The 19,959-nt window shown below is 47.0% G+C and overlaps 1 protein-coding gene across 4 annotated transcripts in view; it reads right to left on the reverse strand.

Annotated features, from left to right (window-relative positions):
• The window catches only part of EBF1 (EBF transcription factor 1), a 490,083-nt gene that overhangs the window by 39,984 nt on the left and 430,140 nt on the right, over positions 1–19,959 (reverse strand). For all 4 annotated transcript variants that reach the window (XM_073649881.1, XM_073649880.1, XM_073649877.1 and 1 more), the window contains exon 11: positions 19,560–19,648. In XM_073649881.1, the coding sequence (XP_073505982.1) occupies positions 19,560–19,648 (89 nt within the window). The remainder of the gene's footprint in view (positions 1–19,559; positions 19,649–19,959) is intronic.

Raw genomic sequence — 19,959 nt, forward strand, 5'->3', positions numbered from 1 at the left:
CAGGGGGGGGGGGATATAACTTTGGTTTTGTTCCAGATTCTTGAATAAAAAAAATGCAGAAAATTTCTCTCCTTACTCGTCCTAAACTGGGCATGGTTACCATGGAGGGGGTGTGGGCTCCATGTTGTTTTTTTTTAAATGTATATATTTTAATGCAAATTTATGCCAAATTACACTTTTGAATTTCAGGTAGTCTAAAATATGACAGTGTTATAAAGAGGAGTAGACATTACCACGTTTGACCAATCAGTTGCCATAAAAAGGTATATATTTTTTTACTAGGTATAAATGCCGCTGTTCTCCTGAATCCGGCGTTGTTTTTCTTTTCTTCCTGCGTCCCTCCGTTCCTGAGATATGGCCCCTTCTTTCCTGTGTGTAAATTTAGTCTTTTTAGCCAACCAGGAGTTGGGTATCACGCCCACTTGGATAATAAGACTAAATTTACATACAGGAAGGAAGGAGTCATATCTCAGGAACGGAGAGGCGCAGGAAGAAAAGAAAAACAACGCCGGATTCAGGAGAACAGCGGCATGTACACCATTGTAAAGAAATACATATTTACGACAAGTGACAGGTCCCCTTTAAGATTGGCATATGAAACAAATAAATCTATTCTTCGGAGTTTGAATGACACTTTTTTTTATAATAATCATAAAAAAGTTTCAATACACTAATAAGGCCTAATATTGCCCCCTTCCCTATGGGCAAAGTCAACATTCCTAGGACTCCCTTTGCATTGAAACTGGCAAGATGTTTAATAATGAAGATGGTAATAATAATTTTTGGTATTTTTCACTTACTGCATTATTGTAATGCATCCAGTGCATCATATTAAAGAAGCACTCCTCCTCCTCCCATCAAAGTTTTCATCCACTTAATAAAGCGCAATCATCATATTGTACAGCATTGTGTACTAACAATTGCTCATTTTGCCTTTCTACTCAGTTATTCTTCTCTTTTCTCTGCTCTATGTAGAAGCCAAAAATCTTATATCCCTGTAGTTATCATTCCCCTCTTCAGCACCTGATTGAGCTCCTCCTCCTGTCAGGGACTTTTGCAGTCACTCATGACTCATACAGTGAAAATTGACCTCCTGTTTCTACATAGAACTTAGAAGGATTCAGCTGGTCAGTTTTTAATCATATGATGTCATAGAACAAATGGAAAAGAGAAGAATTATCTGGGTAGAAAGGCAAAATTAGCAATTGTAAGTACACACTGCTATATAATATGACTGCAATATATTAAGAGGATAAAAACTTTGATGGGAGGAGGAGGAGGGCTTCTTTATCTAAATGCCCCCCTACCTTGAGCCTGGTATTACATATATACATGCAGACACTAATGAACAAACTGTGTGCATGTATCCAGACTGGCATCTGCCCACTTCCCTTTGCTGGGCACACAAATTCCTGGCAAGCAGGGAGAAGACGTGCAAGCAACTAAATGGCTGATTTACCAAATTGCAATGAGTTGAGCTTTCACCAAGGCGTTGTGTTTAAATATTCAGCATGAGGCTAATGTGAACTGATGAACTGAGACTGCAAACATTCCCTTTCAATTGACACAGAGCTGTATCAGATCATGAGGGCCGGGGAGGTGAAAATGATTTATATTTAAGGATCTTGCTGACGACTTCCATTATTGTAAGGTGGCTATTAATTGGCTTAGTGCTTGAATCAGTAATTCTCTAGTGCATCGAGGACACACAAACACAGAAAGAAGCCGCAGCTCGTCTCCTCTGATCTTCCCTTGCTTGTATTGAAGAAGTTTATGATCCAGTATTTTATATTAGTTGTGTATTAGGTAGGTGGTGGTACGTTACAGTTAAAACACAAAATATCTATATTCAGTATAGATCAGGGATGTCAAACTCAAACACACAGAGGGCCAAAATGAAAAACTTGGACAAAGTTGCGGGTCAACCAGTATACAGAATAATGGGCCCCACAAAGTCCACCATACAGTATAATGGGCCCCACATTGTCCTCAATACAGTATAATGGCCCCACATAGTCCTCCATACAGAATAATGGGCCCCACATAGTCCTCCATACAGTATAATGGGCCCCACATTGTCTTCCATACAGTATAATGGGCCCCACGTTGTCCTCCATACAGTATAATGGCCCCATATAGTCCTCCATACAGAATAATGGGCCCCACATAGTTCTTCACTGAGAATAATGGGCCCCACATGGTTCTTCACTGAGAATAATGGGCCCCACATAGTCTTCCATACAGAATAATGGTCCCACATAGTCCTCCATACAGTATAATGGTCCCACATAGTCCTCCATACAGAATAATGGGTCCACATAGTCCTCCATACAGTATAATGGGCCCCACATAGCCCTCCATACAGTATAATGGACCCACATAGTCCTCCATACAGAATAATGGGCCTCACATAATCCTCCATACAGAATAATGGGTCCCACATAGTCCTCCATACAGAATAAGGGGCCCCACATAGTCCTCCATACAGAATAATGGGCCCCACATAGTCCTCCATACAGAATAATGGGCCCCACATAGTCCTCCATACAGAATAATGGGCCCCACATAGTCCTCCATACAGAATAATGAGCCCCACATAGTCCTCCATACAGAATAATGGGCCCCACATAGTCCTCCATACAGAATAATGGGCCCCACATAGTCCTCCATACAGAATAATGGCCTCATATAGTCATCCATACAGAATAATGGCCACTGGGTGCCTACTACGGGGCATTCGGGGGAATCATAGTGTTGGGGGCTGTGGGAGGCATTATACTGTTTTGGGGCACTGTGAGAGCAACATACTGTGTGAGGGGACCGTGGGGACATTATATTGTATTGGTGGTGCTGTGGGGGCATTATACTGTGTTGGGTACAGTGTGAGGTTTTCATACTGTGTTTTGGGGGCATTATATTGTGTTGTTGGGCTGTGGGGGCATCATATTGTGTTGAGTGGGCTGTGGTGACATCATACTGTTGGGGGTTTGGGCTGTGGGAGCATCATGCTGTATTGGGGGTTATGGGAGCATTTTACTGTGAAGGGGAGTTGTGGGGCCCTTATATTGTGTTGTAGCCTGTGACGGCATTATGTTGTGGGCGTGTCTGTGACATCATCATACGATATGGGCGGAGCTGTAGTAGCATTATACTGTGTTGAGGGTGATGTGGGGGCATTATACTGTGTTGGGGGCTGTGAAGGCATCATGGTGTGTTGGGGGCCTCAAACTGTGTGGAAGCCTTAGAATGTGTGGGTATAATGCTGCATGGTGGGTACTGGGTGCATTGTATTGTGTGCAGGCATTATACTGTGTGTAGAAGGGGAATGTACTGTAGGGCATCATACTGTGTGGGGGCATCATACTGTGTTGGTGGGCTGACAGGGCATCATCCTGTGTTGGGCATCATGCCATGTGTGGTGGCCACTGTGGGCATCATACTGTATGGGGGCTTCAATGGACATCATACTGTATCAGGGCACTGTGGGGGACATGAAAGCGGTATAGTACTGTGTAGGAATACTATATATTTTTCTGTGTGCACATATAAAGGACTGGGCGTGTTTAAGGAAGTGTCTTAGTGTGAAATGAAAATTGGCACAATGTACTATATTATGTGTCCTTCTTTGCTGACTTTCAAAGTTGGGATGTATGAATAAATTAATTCATAAGATTTGCAGTGAAACCTGAAATGTAGTACCTAATTATTACCAGGAGGTGTCAGGGTTGCAAATCTGCTGCAGATTTTCTGCAGTAAAAAATCTGTAGCAGCAAAATCAGCACCAATTTATGAGAAATTTGTACAGTGCAAAGGGTGAAATCCGCAGTATAGATTGACATGCGGAGGATTTGAAATCTTCAAAGTGGGCGTGGCTGACTAGAGGGCACAGACTCGCTCCATACAAGTGTATAGAGTGTGGCCACGCCCACTAGACGGGCCCTAGCCGGGAGTATGTATAACTCATACATACTCTCAGGTTCCCACTCAGAAACCAGCGAATCCCAACAGCGCACAGTGCCTGCGCTGGGGGGGGATTCATAGGTCTGCAGTCACACAGAGTGACTGCAGACTTATCGATTTGGACTGGACAATCCCTTTAAAAAAACACAAAACGGTTTCTTCATTATTCAATGGAGTGAAAAAAAAGTCCGGAAAAACTACAGTATAAAAAACTTTACAAAAAAATGTTCGCCTCGAATTTTAAAGACGTTGTGTGTGGAAAATAATGGGCATGTTACTTCTTTTAACAACTTGGTGTTTTTAGAAACCTAAAGTAGTTAAATGACGTTCAAAAGCCTGAACATGTGCACAGCGACGTAGAAATAACATAAAAATGCATAGAATCATTATTTTTAACGGTTTTTGATAGGTTCTTAAGGCGGCTTTGCCTGGGGTTTTGCAGTCCTTTTCATGGAGGCTTTTTTCTGTATCTTCTATAATAGAGAGCGGGCAGTATATATATATATATATATATATATATATATATATATATATAGACATATATATATATATAGATAGACAGATATATATATATTAGTATTTGGCCATAACTCATAGCAACCAATCAGATGGTAGCTCTTATCTCATTAATACAGCTTACAGCATGTAAGAGGAGATCTGATTGGTTGTCGTCCTTTATCTGAGAAGCGGAGCTAAGTAGAAAAAAAAGACCCTCTTTATTGGTGAACTGAATAGATTGTGACCAGTGGTAAATTCACCAACTAAATACAGTAGGCCTCATGTATAAATCATTAAAAATGAAGCTGTTTCCCCTAGCAACCAGTTTCTTCATACATAATCTATTTACTTGTAAATCATAGCAACCAATCAGATTGTAGCTCTCATCTCCTCAAAACAGTTGACAGCATGTCAGAAGAGATCTGATTGGCTGTCGTCTTTTTTTTACGTCAGCAGTAGGACTAGGTAAAAATAAAAGATCCTAATTATTGGCGAACTTTAGCTTAAATACATTAGGCCTCATGTATAAAACATTAAAAGATAACGTGTTTCCCATAGCAACCAGTTATTTCCTCATACATAATCTATTTCGTTGTAAATCATAGCAACCAATCAGATTGTAGCTTTTATCTCCCCAAAACAGTTTACAGTATGTAAGAGGAGATCTAATTGGCTGTCGTCTGTTGCCTATAGTGCCTATACCTCCATATGGTCGTGCCAATGTAAACGACAAATGCTATAGCCCAAAGAGTTAAGGCTGTATAGTCGGAGAGCGAGAAATGCCAACGTCTCCTTTTTTTATTGATGTTGTGTTGCCATAGCAACGTAAATATGGCAGATGACACAAACAGGGATGCTCATCTGGCGGTTCCACTGAGCAGAGTTCACATCCCAGGCTTCCATATGGACGCTGAGTGTATGGTAATGAGCGGACCATATGGTGACGGGAATAAATCCTGAACAATTGTGCTGTTACTGCACCAGTGAGCCGATGGGACAGAATCTCAGCGAGAATTCTCCGCAGCGGAGGCCTGCTCCCGTGTGTGTGCATGTAATCACACATGTATGTGGGAGCACGTCCCAGCGCCTAGCGTACCGATCGCAACGCTTAACCCTGCGCTGCCCAGGGATGCGCCTGGAGTACAAACGTGCAAATATTCAGAAAAGGATGATAAACGGTTAAACATAGACTCCATTCACAACCAGAAGTGACCGCAGTGAATCCCAGCATCCCCTGATTGCTATATTATATTATCCAGGAACCTCAATTAAGGAGTTGTGGTTTGTTTTTGTTTTTTTAATATTTATTTATTTTTTTTTTATTATTATTTCACATCTCTGACCCCGTCCCGACAGGGTGATTTTTTTAAAAATTTTTTTTTACATTTTTCAACTTTCCAACCTTTTTTATTTTATTTTTTTGAAGGACGAGTTGTATTTTTTGAATGACACCATTCACTTTACCATATACTAAAACTTCCAAGTGGGGTGAAATGTTTAACAAAGATATTCCAACAATGTTTTTGGGGTTTAATTTTTGCTGCCTTCATTGTGTGGTAAAACGCGATACTTCAATTCACGCCGATACCAAATTTATACATTTTTTTATATATATATTTTAGTGGTTAAAAGAAAAAAATAATGGTTTGTGTTACCCTTTTGTGAGACCCCCTAACTTCCCTCTTTTTCTATCGACGGAGCTGTATATGTTTATAGCTTGAATTTTTTTTTTCATTGATACCTTTTTGGGGTACTTATGATGTTTTTGATCGCTTTTTATTGCATTTTTTGCAAGGGGCGGGTAGCAACCAAAAAATGGCAATTCAATTTTTTTTTCTTTTTGAGATGTTAATGTGGCACCCCAGGGGTCTGGTTTTCCACAGTAATGTAATGTTATGTCTGAGAGCAGGTGGGAGGTCCTTTGGTCAGGGATCCTGTGCATGCCACACCTCCTGCCCAGTCTTGGGAGGGGAAGAACTTCCCCTGTATAAACCCGGGGCTGAGGCAGGGTGAGTCAGACAAGTGGAGTAGAGACAAGAAGCAGCATAGGAAACAGCAGAGTTACAAGGAGTCAGGGGCTGGCAGCTGCAGAGCTCGCCCTGACTAAGAAGATTCTTTACCGGACCCGGAGTCCGAGGCTGTGGGGACTAACTCCTACCCAGCAGCAGAATCCGTCAGGCAGGGGATTTCAGGTCCTCTGGCCCAGAAGCCCGAAGGCACGGTCACACGCGTGGGACCAGCACCGCCATCGTGGAGCGGAAGCCATTAGAAGGCCCCGAGTCACCGGCCATACGGGTGAGCACCACACGGTACACTCAGGGACGTGGGCTACTTACATCAGCTTCTAGCAAGGTAGCCAGAAGAGTACAGTCAGTTTGGGAGGCCTACAACTACGCCTGGCCAGGGGAGATCCCATCTGCTCAAAGACTGACCAGGCCCCGTTTGCTAGCAAGTACTCCGGGAGGGTCTGTCGTTGTTACCAGTAAAGACCCTGAACTACACCGTACCGTCTCTGAGTGGTTCCTGCTACCCCCATCATCCACGTCGGCTGCCCTGAGGCCATACCCCTCCCGTTGGGGGTTATACTATCACGCTGCACAATCCTACCACCGGCCTCAGCGGTCTGCCCTGCAGCAGCAGCTTCCTGGCTGCACTCAACGGGTGGCGTAGTCATCAACTATTTACTACTAATAGACTGCCGTCTAGTTTGACTCCCTGGGCACGGACCGGGTCACCGCCACGAGACTACAACCCTCCGCTGATCCGGCTCCGGGTAGGCTCCCGCGTGCGCAACGCAGCGCGACACAGGCCCAGGGGCGCGTCAACTTTGGCGTAGTCGGCAGGATTTCGTGCCCGCAACCACCGGGTACTGCGTGCCTGAAAAGCAAAGACTGTTCAAACTTACCAGTGGTGAAGGTTTCCCGCCATCCGGCGCCATCTTCTACCTTCTTCCCGCCATCCGCGAAGTTTTCCCGCCATCCGGCGCCATCTTCGACCTTCTTCCCGCCATCCGTGGAGTTTTCCCGCCATTGGACGCCATCTTGAGGACGCCGCGCGGGAAGAAGAGGGGCGTGGACTCCGAAAGCGCGCGAGAACTGAAGCCCCGCCTCACGTCCGGACGTTGCGTAAGGTCCTGGAAGGAGCCCAGCAGACGCCGACGTCACAGGAGCGCGACGGAAGGTCCTCAACCCTGACGATCCACTGCGGAGCCGCGGCCTACGGAAGAGGATCATCGCAAGGTAGGCCACGGTCCACTAGGGGGGAGGAAGATGTCGGATACGGAGGAGAGCTTCACTGCCTCAACCCCCGCCAGCGCTACCGCTGCTGCAGTTATGCCCTTCACCATGCCCTATATCCCGGGAGCAGCTTGGCTACCCCAGTACTCAGGGGAGTCACATACCCTGCATGACTTTAGAGAAAAGCTGGATAGCCTCTTCCAGGTGTACCCCCTCACAGAAGAGCAAAAAGTGAGCATCCTGGTGGCCCAACTAACAGGGGCAGCCAAAAGGGAAGTAAAATCCTGGCCACCTGGGAGGAAGACTGTCGCAGGGATACTAACCCGGCTGAAGGACACCTTTGATACCCGCACCTCAGCCGAGATTAAGCTTAGATTCTACGGGTGCAAGCAGCGAGCGCATGAGAGTATAAGGGACTATGCACTAAACCTACAAGAGGCCCTGAGGGCCATAAAGCAGACCGACCCTGATGGGGTGGGAAACGAGGACAGGCTGTTGACTGAACAATTTATAGAGGGTTTATATTGCAATGCCCACCGAACCCAGTTGCGGGCAATGGCCTTACAGGATCCCCATCTGGACTTTGCACAGTTCAAGGACAGAGCCATCCGGGTGCTCCGAGAACCGGCACCAGGTGGCGTTGTGACCCACAGACGCCCCACTACCACTTACTACCAGGAGGCGGCGCCCTTGTCAGCAGGGCCTGTGGGAGCTGATGCGCAGGCTTTGGACAATGACCCGGCTCCAGACCTACACCATCAGGTCCAAGAGCTAGCTAAGAGCGTTGCTGCGCTAACCCGAACTGTGCAGTCTTTACAGGTTTCCACCCCAGGGAAGATCCAGCTGGCATCCGGACCGGAGGACATCCCGTGGCGTCGACCAAGGAGGACCCCACCGGCCAGAGGAAGACCCAGTGACCGATACAGTGAGGACGGACGACCCATCTGCCGCCGCTGCAATCAACCCGGACATATGGCAAGGTACTGTTCTTTAAACGGGCACAACCTGGGGTAGAGGGCCAACCCCCAGGAAAAAGATCACCAGGCCCATCGAACTGGCGCGACAGATATGTGGGAGGACGTCCAGTCTTGCCTGTGGTACTGGATGGCATTCCCATGAGTGCCCTACTGGACACCGGGTCACAGGTCACCACCATCCCGTACGTGCTCTTCAAGCAGTACTGGAATGACTCGGATATTACCCGCTACCCCGACGACGACTTGAGTATCATCGCCAGCAATGGTCAGCCCGTGCCACAGATCGGATTTAAAGAGGTGACCATCAAAATTGGTAGACTCGAACTGGCCGCACAGGGACTGATCATTGTAGATATTGATAAACATGAGAGTCACCCAAAAATAACTCTAGGAACTAATGTAATTGAAAATTGTCTTGCAGAGGTGATTTTCCTTTTACAGCAGGTTGCCAAGAATGCCAGCTCCGGCGAGCAGCGGGTGCTCCAGAAAGAGATCCGGGCACTGATGCAACGGCAACAAGTGGAACTCTCCGGCGGTGAGATTGGTAGCGTAAGAATGTGTGACCCTTTTCCTATTGCCATGCCCCCAAAAAGTGAAATGATGATTTGGTGCCGGGCAGCTATTGGTCTGAGAGGTAGAGATTACCAGGCAATGGTAGAACCAGTTTACTCAGACAGTAGGCCCACCATTTTGACAGCACGGGGGGTCGTCAATGTACGCCATGGGAGGGTGCCCGTTCGCATAATAAATATCGGGGAGAGGGAAGTGTACCTGCCCCGGTATGCCACGCTAGCCAAATTATATATCACTAATCAAAATTCTATACAATCTGTGGAACCCTTGCCTCCATCTCACCCGGAGGAAGGTAACGGCTCTAAGAAAGACATGGAGGACTGGTGTCAGCAACTACATCTGGGTACTGACTCCACTCCCTCACATCAGAAACAAGGAGTCTATCGGGTGGTTCAAGAGTATGAGAGAGTGTTTAGTAAACACCCGTTAGACTTCGGGCGAGTCAAGGGGGTAGAACATCGCATCCCCACGGGAGATCATCCTCCCATAAAAGAGAGGTATCGACCCGTACCCCCTGCACATTACCAACACGCCAAGGGGATGCTTAGAGACATGAAGGAGGCTGGGGTAATCCGGGATAGTTGTAGCCCCTGGGCAGCCCCATTAGTTTTAGTCAAAAAGAAAGACAACACCATGAGGATGTGTGTAGATTACCGGAAAATCAACCGTATCACACACAAGGATGCGTACCCCTTACCAAGGATAGAGGAGTCATTGGCTGCTTTAAGATCTGCTAACTTCTTCTCTACCTTGGATCTCACTAGCGGGTACTGGCAGGTTCCTGTAGCAGAGGCGGACCGGGAGAAGACCGCATTCACCACCCCGATGGGACTTAGCGAGTTCACCTGCATGCCGTTTGGACTCTGCAACGCACCAGGAACCTTCCAACGCCTAATGGAGTGCTGTCTGGGCCACAGAAACTTCGAGACGGTCCTGTTGTACCTGGACGATGTCATCGTATACTCCAAAACTTATGAGGACCACCTGAAACACCTGGCGGAGGTGTTCGAAGCTCTGGCGAGTTACGGCCTAAAGGTGAAACCCTCCAAATGTCACCTCCTGAAACCAAAGGTGCAGTACCTGGGACACGTAGTGAGCGCTGACGGAGTGGCTCCCGACCCTGATAAAATCACCGCAATTAAGGAATGGCCAAGCCCCTCCAGCGTAAAAGAAGTGCGGCAGTTCCTAGGGTTGGTAGGCTACTACCGAAGGTTTATTCCCGGTTTCACCAAAAAGGCAGCGCCTATGCAGGACCTCCTGATAGGCCAGTCCCGAAAGGCCAAGAACCAGAAGCCGCCCTTCAAATGGGAAGAGCTAGAAGAAGAGTCCTTCCGCCAGCTGAAGATGGCCCTCACGGGGGATGAAATCTTGGCGTACCCGGACTATAGCCAGCCCTTCATCCTCTACACCGACGCCAGTAACATCGGGCTAGGAGCTGTACTGTCCCAGATTCAGCAGGGGAGAGAACGAGTAATCTCCTATGCCAGCCGAAAACTGCGACCCACCGAAAGGAACCCCGAGAATTACAGCTCATTTAAGCTAGAGTTCCTGGCCGTGGTATGGGCAGTCACCGAGCGCTTTAGGCATTACCTCGCTTCTTCCCGGTTCACCGTATACACGGATAACAACCCGCTGACACACCTGGACACGGCAAGACTCGGTGCCCTGGAGCAGAGGTGGATGGCCCGTCTGTCCAACTACGAGTTCACAATTAAATACCGGGCAGGACGCTCCAATACCAACGCGGACGCCCTGTCCAGGATGCCCAACCTGCCGGACGGAGGAGAAGATCCGGAGGGACTGGAAGAAGTTGAACTCCCTGCGTTCCACCGTCATGGGACTATTCAGTATTCCCACCGGGTAAGGAGTAAGCAGGCTGCTACGTTGAACCCCTTACCCCACTACAACTGGGCGGAAACGCAAGACAGCGACCCTGCCGTCCGACTGGTGAAGGAGATGCTGACTCGGCCGGAGGCTCGCCTTGAACCAGACGCTCCGGAGGAAGCCAAACAACTATGGGCAGAGAAGAGTCGACTGTTCCTTTACAAAGGGAAGTTGTGCCGCAGAATGGTTAACTCCCGGACGCATGAATTACTCTGGCAAGTAGTGGTGCCACGAAGAGACGCAGCCATGGTGATGGAGGCATACCACGACGGAGCTGGACACTTTGGGTGGAAAAAGCTGGAGTTCCTGCTGCGCGAGCGGTTCCACTGGGTAGGCATGAGGGGAACCATCGAGAAGTGGTGCAGAGATTGTGGCCCGTGCAACCTGAGAAGGAAGGACCGAGCCAGCCAGAAGACTCCCCTGCAGTTCATCGTCACCCGGCAACCGTTGGAACTGGTAGCCTTGGATCATGTAAAACTGACCCCAAGCAGAAGTGGCTACGTCTACGCGTTAACCATCGTGGATCATTACTCCCGGTTCTTGGTTGTCGTCCCCGTCAAGGACTTAACGGCTCAAACAGCAGCTAGAGCCTTCCAGCAGCACTTCTGCCGTCCACACGGGTACCCGGACCAAGTGCTGACGGACCAGGGACCTGCCTTTGAAGCGGAGGTCTTTCAGGAATTCTGCAATCTGTATGGCTGCCGGAAGATAAGGACGACACCCTACCATCCGCAGACTAATGGACTTTGTGAAAAAATGAACCAGGTGGTAATGGATCTTCTAAAAACGTTGCCCCTGGAAGAACGCAGTCTGTGGCCTGAAAAGTTGCCCGATCTGGTGGACCTATACAACCACATCCCGGTAGGTTCCACCAACTGTACCCCGGCTTACCTAATGAGGGCAAGACCTGGTAAGTTACCTGTTGACCTGGAAATGGGAGTCCTGACCCCCGAGGACACTTCACCAGAAACAGACTGGGACACAGAGAGGCAGCAGCAGTACCGGAGAGTACAGGAGAGCGTGGAGCGAAGTCTCTGTCAGGCTAGGGAAAGACAAGAGAAAACTTACAACCAGTATGCTCCCGCTGTTCCCCTGGTACCCGGAGAGCAGGTCTTGAAGAGGAAGAGACGGCTCCACAAGTTGGACGACCAGTGGGAGAAGGACCCGTACACCGTACTGCCCTCAAGCCACGAGAACCCGAAGGTCTGTACCATCAGTAAAGACGGAGGGGAAACCACAGCCATTGTATCCCGGGACCACCTGAAGAAGTGTCCCGAACAACTGAGGAACCCTGAAGAGGAACAAGAAGACCATCGACCCGTGGAAGAAAGGGAAGATATGGTTAGTACCGTGCTCGGGGACTTCCCTCAGTCTTGGACTCAAGTCAATGGTGCAGTTGTGGTACCCGTACTCACCTTCCTCCAACCATCATCCCAAGAACCTACGGAGCAACGGGTAGAGCTGGAAGAACAGCCGGTCCAGGAGGCAGAAGACTCCACACAAGCAGAACAGGAGAATCAACCCTCTGCTTATAGTGAGCCTGCCGTACCCCTAGTGAGACAAAGAGCCGGTAGACAGCTGCCCAGTTTACCCTTGACAGCTCCTACACCCTGTAGTTCAGGGCCAGACAGTCAGCTCCGTAGGTCCACTCGGGCCACTAGAGGCCAGTTACCCGCACGCTGGAGAATTTAAAGTGTATAAATTGTTTTATTTATGTTTTTCTGTGTCTTGTTGCTTGTGTATAATTTTGTGTTTCTAGTTATTTTTAGGAATCCTTGGTGGATTTACCGGGAATCCTTGTACATAGTTGGAGCGTAACCCAGGATGGACTAGAGACTGTTAAGGACTCGGGGTAGGACAGACCCCTACCTGGTTACGTCTCCCTGTGTTGGTGAAATGGACACCTTGCTCTCTTCAGAGACTGCACCCGGTTGCGGACACGCCGTAACCATCTTTATATGTTTTCTTATTGTATTATTAATGTTTTTGCCTTGTTACGTTTTTCTAAATGTGTTTAGTCCCGGAGTACTAAATTTCACTAGGGGGGAATGTGGCACCCCAGGGGTCTGGTTTTCCACAGTAATGTAATGTTATGTCTGAGAGCAGGTGGGAGGTCCTTTGGTCAGGGATCCTGTGCATGCCACACCTCCTGCCCAGTCTTGGGAGGGGAAGAACTTCCCCTGTATAAACCCGGGGCTGAGGCAGGGTGAGTCAGACAAGTGGAGTAGAGACAAGAAGCAGCATAGGAAACAGCAGAGTTACAAGGAGTCAGGGGCTGGCAGCTGCAGAGCTCGCCCTGACTAAGAAGATTCTTTACCGGACCCGGAGTCCGAGGCTGTGGGGACTAACTCCTACCCAGCAGCAGAATCCGTCAGGCAGGGGATTTCAGGTCCTCTGGCCCAGAAGCCCGAAGGCACGGTCACACGCGTGGGACCAGCACCGCCATCGTGGAGCGGAAGCCATTAGAAGGCCCCGAGTCACCGGCCATACGGGTGAGCACCACACGGTACACTCAGGGACGTGGGCTACTTACATCAGCTTCTAGCAAGGTAGCCAGAAGAGTACAGTCAGTTTGGGAGGCCTACAACTACGCCTGGCCAGGGGAGATCCCATCTGCTCAAAGACTGACCAGGCCCCGTTTGCTAGCAAGTACTCCGGGAGGGTCTGTCGTTGTTACCAGTAAAGACCCTGAACTACACCGTACCGTCTCTGAGTGGTTCCTGCTACCCCCATCATCCACGTCGGCTGCCCTGAGGCCATACCCCTCCCGTTGGGGGTTATACTATCACGCTGCACAATCCTACCACCGGCCTCAGCGGTCTGCCCTGCAGCAGCAGCTTCCTGGCTGCACTCAACGGGTGGCGTAGTCATCAACTATTTACTACTAATAGACTGCCGTCTAGTTTGACTCCCTGGGCACGGACCGGGTCACCGCCACGAGACTACAACCCTCCACTGATCCGGCTCCGGGTAGGCTCCCGCGTGCGCAACGCAGCGCGACACAGGCCCAGGGGCGCGTCATTTACAGTGCAGGTGAATTCTTTTTAACGTTTCATAGACTGAGCTTTTACTCAGGAGGCAATATTTGTTTTATGTATTTTTTCACATTGATCAATTTGTTTTTATTTCATTATTTTTTTTTATTTGGAAAGGGGGTAGTGGGGGTGATTCAAACTTTCATACTTTTTTTTATCTTACTTAAAAAAAAATATTTAATTTAAATTTTTTCTTTATTTTTTCCTCCTCCTAGGGGACTTGATTATGCTACATTATATATGTATATGTATATATATATATATATATATGTGACACCCCAGGGGTCTGGTTGCCACAGTGATAGAGATATTACGTCTGAGAGCAGGTGGGAGGTCTCTTGGTCAGGGATCCTATGCATGCCACACCTCCTGCCCAGTCCTGGGAGGGGAAGAACTTCCCCTATATAAACCTAGGGCTGAGGCAGGGTTAGTGAGTAGAGAAGAAGTAGAGACAGAGAAGCAGATATAGGAAAAGAACATCAGGAGCTCTGTGGGAGCAGTGCTACAAGGAGTCAGGGGCTGGCAGCTGCAGAGCTCGCCCTGACTGAGAAGTTATCACCGGACCCGGAGTCCGAGGCTGTGGGGACTAACTCCTATCCAGCAGCAGAAACCGACCGGCAGGGGATTGCAGGTCCTCTGGCCCAGAAACCCGAAGGCACGGTCACACGCGTGGGACCAGCACCGCCGTCGTGGAGCGGAAGCTACTAGAAGGCCCCGAGTCACCGGCCATACGGGTGAGCACCACACGGTACACTCAGGGACGTGGGCTACTTATACCCGCCTCTAGCAAGGTAGCCGGAAGAGTATCGTTAGTTTGGGAGGCCTACAACTCCGTCTGGCCAGGGGAGATCCCATCTGCTCAAGGACTGACCAGGCCCCAATCGCTAGCCAGTACTCCGGGAGGGTCTATCTTTGTCACCAGTAAAGACCCTGAACTACACCGTACCGTCTCCGAGTGGTTCCTGCTACCCCCATCATCCACGTCGGTTGCCCTGAGGCCATACCCCTCCCGTTGGGGGTTATACTATCACGCTGCACAATCCTACCACCGGCCTCAGCGGTCTGCCCTGCAGCAGCAGCTCCTTAGCTGTACTCAACGGGTGGCGTAGTCGTCCAACATCAACCGCTAATACAGCGCCACTTAGTCTGACTCCCTGGGCACGGACCGGATCACCGCCACGAGACTACAACCCTCAAGAGATCCGGCTCCGGGTAAGCTCCCGCGTGCGCAACGCAGCGCGACACAGGCCCAGGGGCGCGTCATATATATATATTATATATATATATATATATATATACACTACAGTATATTGTAGTATATACTGAAAATCAGAGTCTTCCATGAGTACCAAGATAGTGCTGATGGGGGTCTTCATTGCCCCATTTTTCTTCCTGGACTCCTGTGAGCGTAACAAGGGGGATTGTAATGTTATGGTTAACTGCAATGACTTGGGTTTTAGGGTTAAACTGAAGCTAGACTTTACTCAGCCCAAATTGCATATAGGACTGAGATCCATAAACTACATACAAGACAATATACTGTATTAGCTACATTTGCCAACTTTCAAGAATTAGCTTTCAGGAAGATTTACAATGCGGCATTTAATGGAAACAGGAAAAAACTTTTTTGCCATACGTCTGTCCCTTGAATAATGGTCATGATACAATCAAAGCATTCCAATTTAAAGGGGCTCTCTGCTCTATACAATCCCTAATAAACATATTCCTACTGGGAACCTAGTGATCATCTACCTGGCAGTAAGAGTTCATTTTTCCTGCAGCGCCACCACAGAGGAAATTAAGCATTGCATAGTAATGGTCCTCCAAAGCAAGAGACACTCTTTTTACCCACTCTGACAGTCAGAATAAGAATCTGAACAAATAAACTCAGAATTCCCTTATAGTGTACAGTATATTTAATTGAGTTTTGTGAACTAGGCTTCCCCATTTAAAAGAGTGAACTATCAACAGTGACAGAGAGAGATGCCCCCCATAAACAGTATCAAACACAGTATCTCCCCATGACCAGTGTCACCACAATAACCAAAAACAGAAAAACAATAATCCTGGTGACATGGAAAGCTGAGACTATTGGGAAAAAAATCATCTATGCCATTTTGGCATCAAAAAATTCCCCAAATTTGGCTCAATTAAATTCCATGACTTTTTGCCCTTTTGCACCGGCCCCATAGCGTTTCTAAATAATGGGTGCTTTTTAGCAAAAGGTGACATGGCCAAATATGTCACATTAATGTATATTGAAAGCTGGGGTAAATTATTTCATAGTGTCACGTTTTGGGGTTTGAACCCTTGAGCCTGTGCTCTGTGGTTGGCTTCTCTGTCAGCTGAGCCACAGCAGATACACCTTTTCTCCAGCTGATTAGTTTATGTTATCCTTGCTTCAGTCTTTTTAGGGTAACAGGTGTTTTCATTTACTCATTTGTCTGCCCTATTACCTCTTGAGTGCGGCATTATACACTTTCCCCTTGCTGGTATTTCCTGCTGGTGATAGCATCATTTGGATGTCCAGCCATACTGCTGTAGATTAAGCCAGTCAATGAAAGACCAGCTAGGGTTTATCTCTTTGCTGTTTATGTCCTTTACCCTGCACCTATCTTCTGTTTCCTGTTAGAAAGTATGCGGCATATTCTCTAACAGTACATACTTAATCTTTTATTTTGTATTTCGTGGTTTGTTTTACTCACTCTGGGATCTTTCCTTTCTCAGCACACTTTCCTTTTTGCAGGTAATTTGCACTCTGCTCTGCCCTCTGGTTCTTTAGGAGGCACATGAAGCACTCGACAGCCTTTCAGGCAGCATAGGTCTGAGTTGCCATAGTCTAGTCTGTGGTTATGGCTGTTTCAGCTCACGCAGGAACCGTTAGGGAGAGGATCTCTAGTCTGTACAGGAACCGGCAGGGTCAGTTGCAGTTAATAGTGTGTTACCTTTTTTCCCGAGTGAGTTGCTACACTATCATAACACATAGCTCATGACTGGAGTAGATTTCATTTTCTGGAGCAAAGATGCACCAAATGTGACTATTGAAGACTGGCATATGAAAAGCCAAATTATAGAGTATCCTGTCTATACTGTAGCTGTGCTGAGCCTCACAGCGTATTAGTAGTGTCGAAAATGGACATATCCATGGTCTCCACGTGATGATGATGGCTTGAATAATTGCAGAACCTAATTTGATATCTGTTTCCATTTATCTATAATTGCGGTAACCATATTCCCTTATTTATGCCGTGCTCATTTCCTTACCAGCCAAACTATAGGGATGTAGTACTTCTCTCTACTCTTTCCTCCTGTCAATCCGAGCTGTGAAGACTCATCTTCTGAAGCCAACCTAAATCTTTACATTCCAAAACCCTGTCAGCTCGCTCTAATCCCCGGCTGTAATGGCATGTAATTGTATTATGATGTATAATTCATAAAGCGCTCTCTAAAGACCTTAATGCTTTCAATCACCGGTGCGCTCCGACTGGCCGAAGATTAGTTTGCACACGGAAGGAATGGAAGGGGTATAGGAAGTTATAGCATATATGATGGAGGGATGACAAGAACATATGTAACAGGTGAAGACAGGACCCTACATGCTGAGGAGTACAGGACTGCGGATGTGAGGAGTTGTAGTACCACTGAGAGCGTGTCTGAGACGTGAAAAGAGAAATGTTATCATTGGCAGCAAGAGCTGTAGAGGAACTGGGAAATGATGTAACTTTACCTTCCTTCAAACTGTGGCTAATGATAGTTTCATTAACTGGATTAAGGGATTCCTAGGCTTGGACATGTCAAAAAATATGTTTCCAGGGTTGTGTGGTTTGCCAAAATGCTCTGCTGGTGTCCAGGCCTGAATTTCCGGAACAGCGATATAGGTTTTTTTTGGAGGACACAGCAGCGCTCTCTGCTTATTTTTCCTTTATATATTTGATGTAATTTTTCTTCAGTGCACATTTTTCATTTCTTATATTATTTTTTCTCATTTTTATTTTTCATTGACCTTTCGTCTTAGCTAATGGTGTTGTGTGGTCTTCTTTTCTGAATCCTTACAACGTGTGAACCACATACGCTGTAAGGATTCTCCGGTGTTACATGACTGCAACATACGATTTGCATACATGCGGTCACATGCCGACTAGACGTGCTCAATAGTAAACTGAGCGAGGCTGGACACATCTAGTTGGAATGTGGCTGGAAGTATGCAATGCAACTTGCAAAATCGAATGCAACGCTGGAGAATCTTGACAGCATGAACACTGCGCGCTATAAGGATACAGAAGTCTGCAGTCACATCGAGTGACTGCAGACTTTCACCACAAAACCAGACAACCCCTTTAACAGGGCATGACTGTACATGGCGGCTTTGTTCCAAAGACAGCACCAAACTTGTCCCCAGACTGTGTGTTCTTTATCATTGTCATAAGCAGGAGTGCACCATCCATAAGACAAGGTAAGATGTCACCTCAGGCAACCCCCTTCCTGAATGCAAGGGGGCAGCATTTTAGCTAATATAAAGATATACATCATGGAGTCTCCACCTACAACTTCAAAAGGTTGTTCACCTTTTTTTTTGAATACTTGTTTGTGCAATTGGGTTTTATCTAACATTTTGCACTATTTACCCTCCTATAGCCTCTGTGTTACATTTTCTGTTGCAGCCTGCAAAATAAGTCAACTGAGAATCTGTCAGTGAGCTCATTCAAAGGCCTCATTTAGACATCCGTTTTCCGCACGTATGAGAAAAATGTACCCATGAATTTAATCAGAGTTTGATCAGAGTGTCAACAGTTTTTCTTGTACGTGACGAGAAAAAAAGTTTCTCTACCTTCTCCTTCCTCACAGTCCGTGAAAATTGGACCACACTCGGATGTCATCCGAGTATGGTCTGATTTTCATAGACTTGTGTGGCTGATTTTCATCCGATAGGTCAGATCAAAATCAGACATGTCTCTGCAATTTTCCGCGAACCACTTGGTCCGTGAAAAATTACGAGTGTGTGAATGGCCTCCTAGACTATATCGTAGGTACGAGTGCTGCCCGTGAAAAACATGGATAACACTCGTACGTGAAAAACTGATGTCTGAATGAGGCCTAACAGTCTGACAAGAGAGTTAGTAACTCTTTTGACTGTCTCTTTCTGAGCTCTTCTTAGCAGATTGATGATTACAGACCACATCAAAGCTGAATGTGCAGGGGTACAAAGTGTCTGTAGAAGCCAAATGTGCAAAATTTCTAATAAAACCCAATTCCAAAAATTATTTTCAGCCCCAAACACATGCAATTTAGTAAAGAAAAATTACAAAAATCCCAGAAGGGGACAAGCTTAAGGGGTAGTCGATGACATTTCACTTTAAACCTCTTACAAACTCTGGACAAATATCATTTTCCGATACCTTTGGAAGTCTTTCTGGGTCTCCCGGATGCCTGGGTATCACTTTCTGTAGTCTCTGAAAGCCATAGTCAATGGTTGGTTCATTTAGAGCTGAAAGAAACAAGCAGATTTTCTTCATTCCTATAACTTTTAACTCAAGGACAATGTGATGGCAATAAAGCCATTTATTTTAGTATTCTGACCTTTACTAGATGTATCATTTTGTAGCAGAGTTGTAACAATAGTGTAAAAAGACTTCTTAAATAGTCAAGGAGCTAACCCCTCAATGATATTACAATATGTTGCTATCTGAGGTTTTTATATGTAACATACACTATTGCTGTAGAGTGAAAAATGCTGAGAACTCTCAGGGAGTGTTCACACAGAACTTTTTGACCTTTGATAGAAAACAAAAAAACCTT

Source organism: Phyllobates terribilis, unplaced genomic scaffold (assembly GCF_046119375.1).
Source record: "Phyllobates terribilis strain yellow unplaced genomic scaffold, ASM4611937v1 Scaffold_10__3_contigs__length_209671492, whole genome shotgun sequence".
NCBI classification, from domain to species: domain Eukaryota; kingdom Metazoa; phylum Chordata; class Amphibia; order Anura; family Dendrobatidae; genus Phyllobates; species Phyllobates terribilis.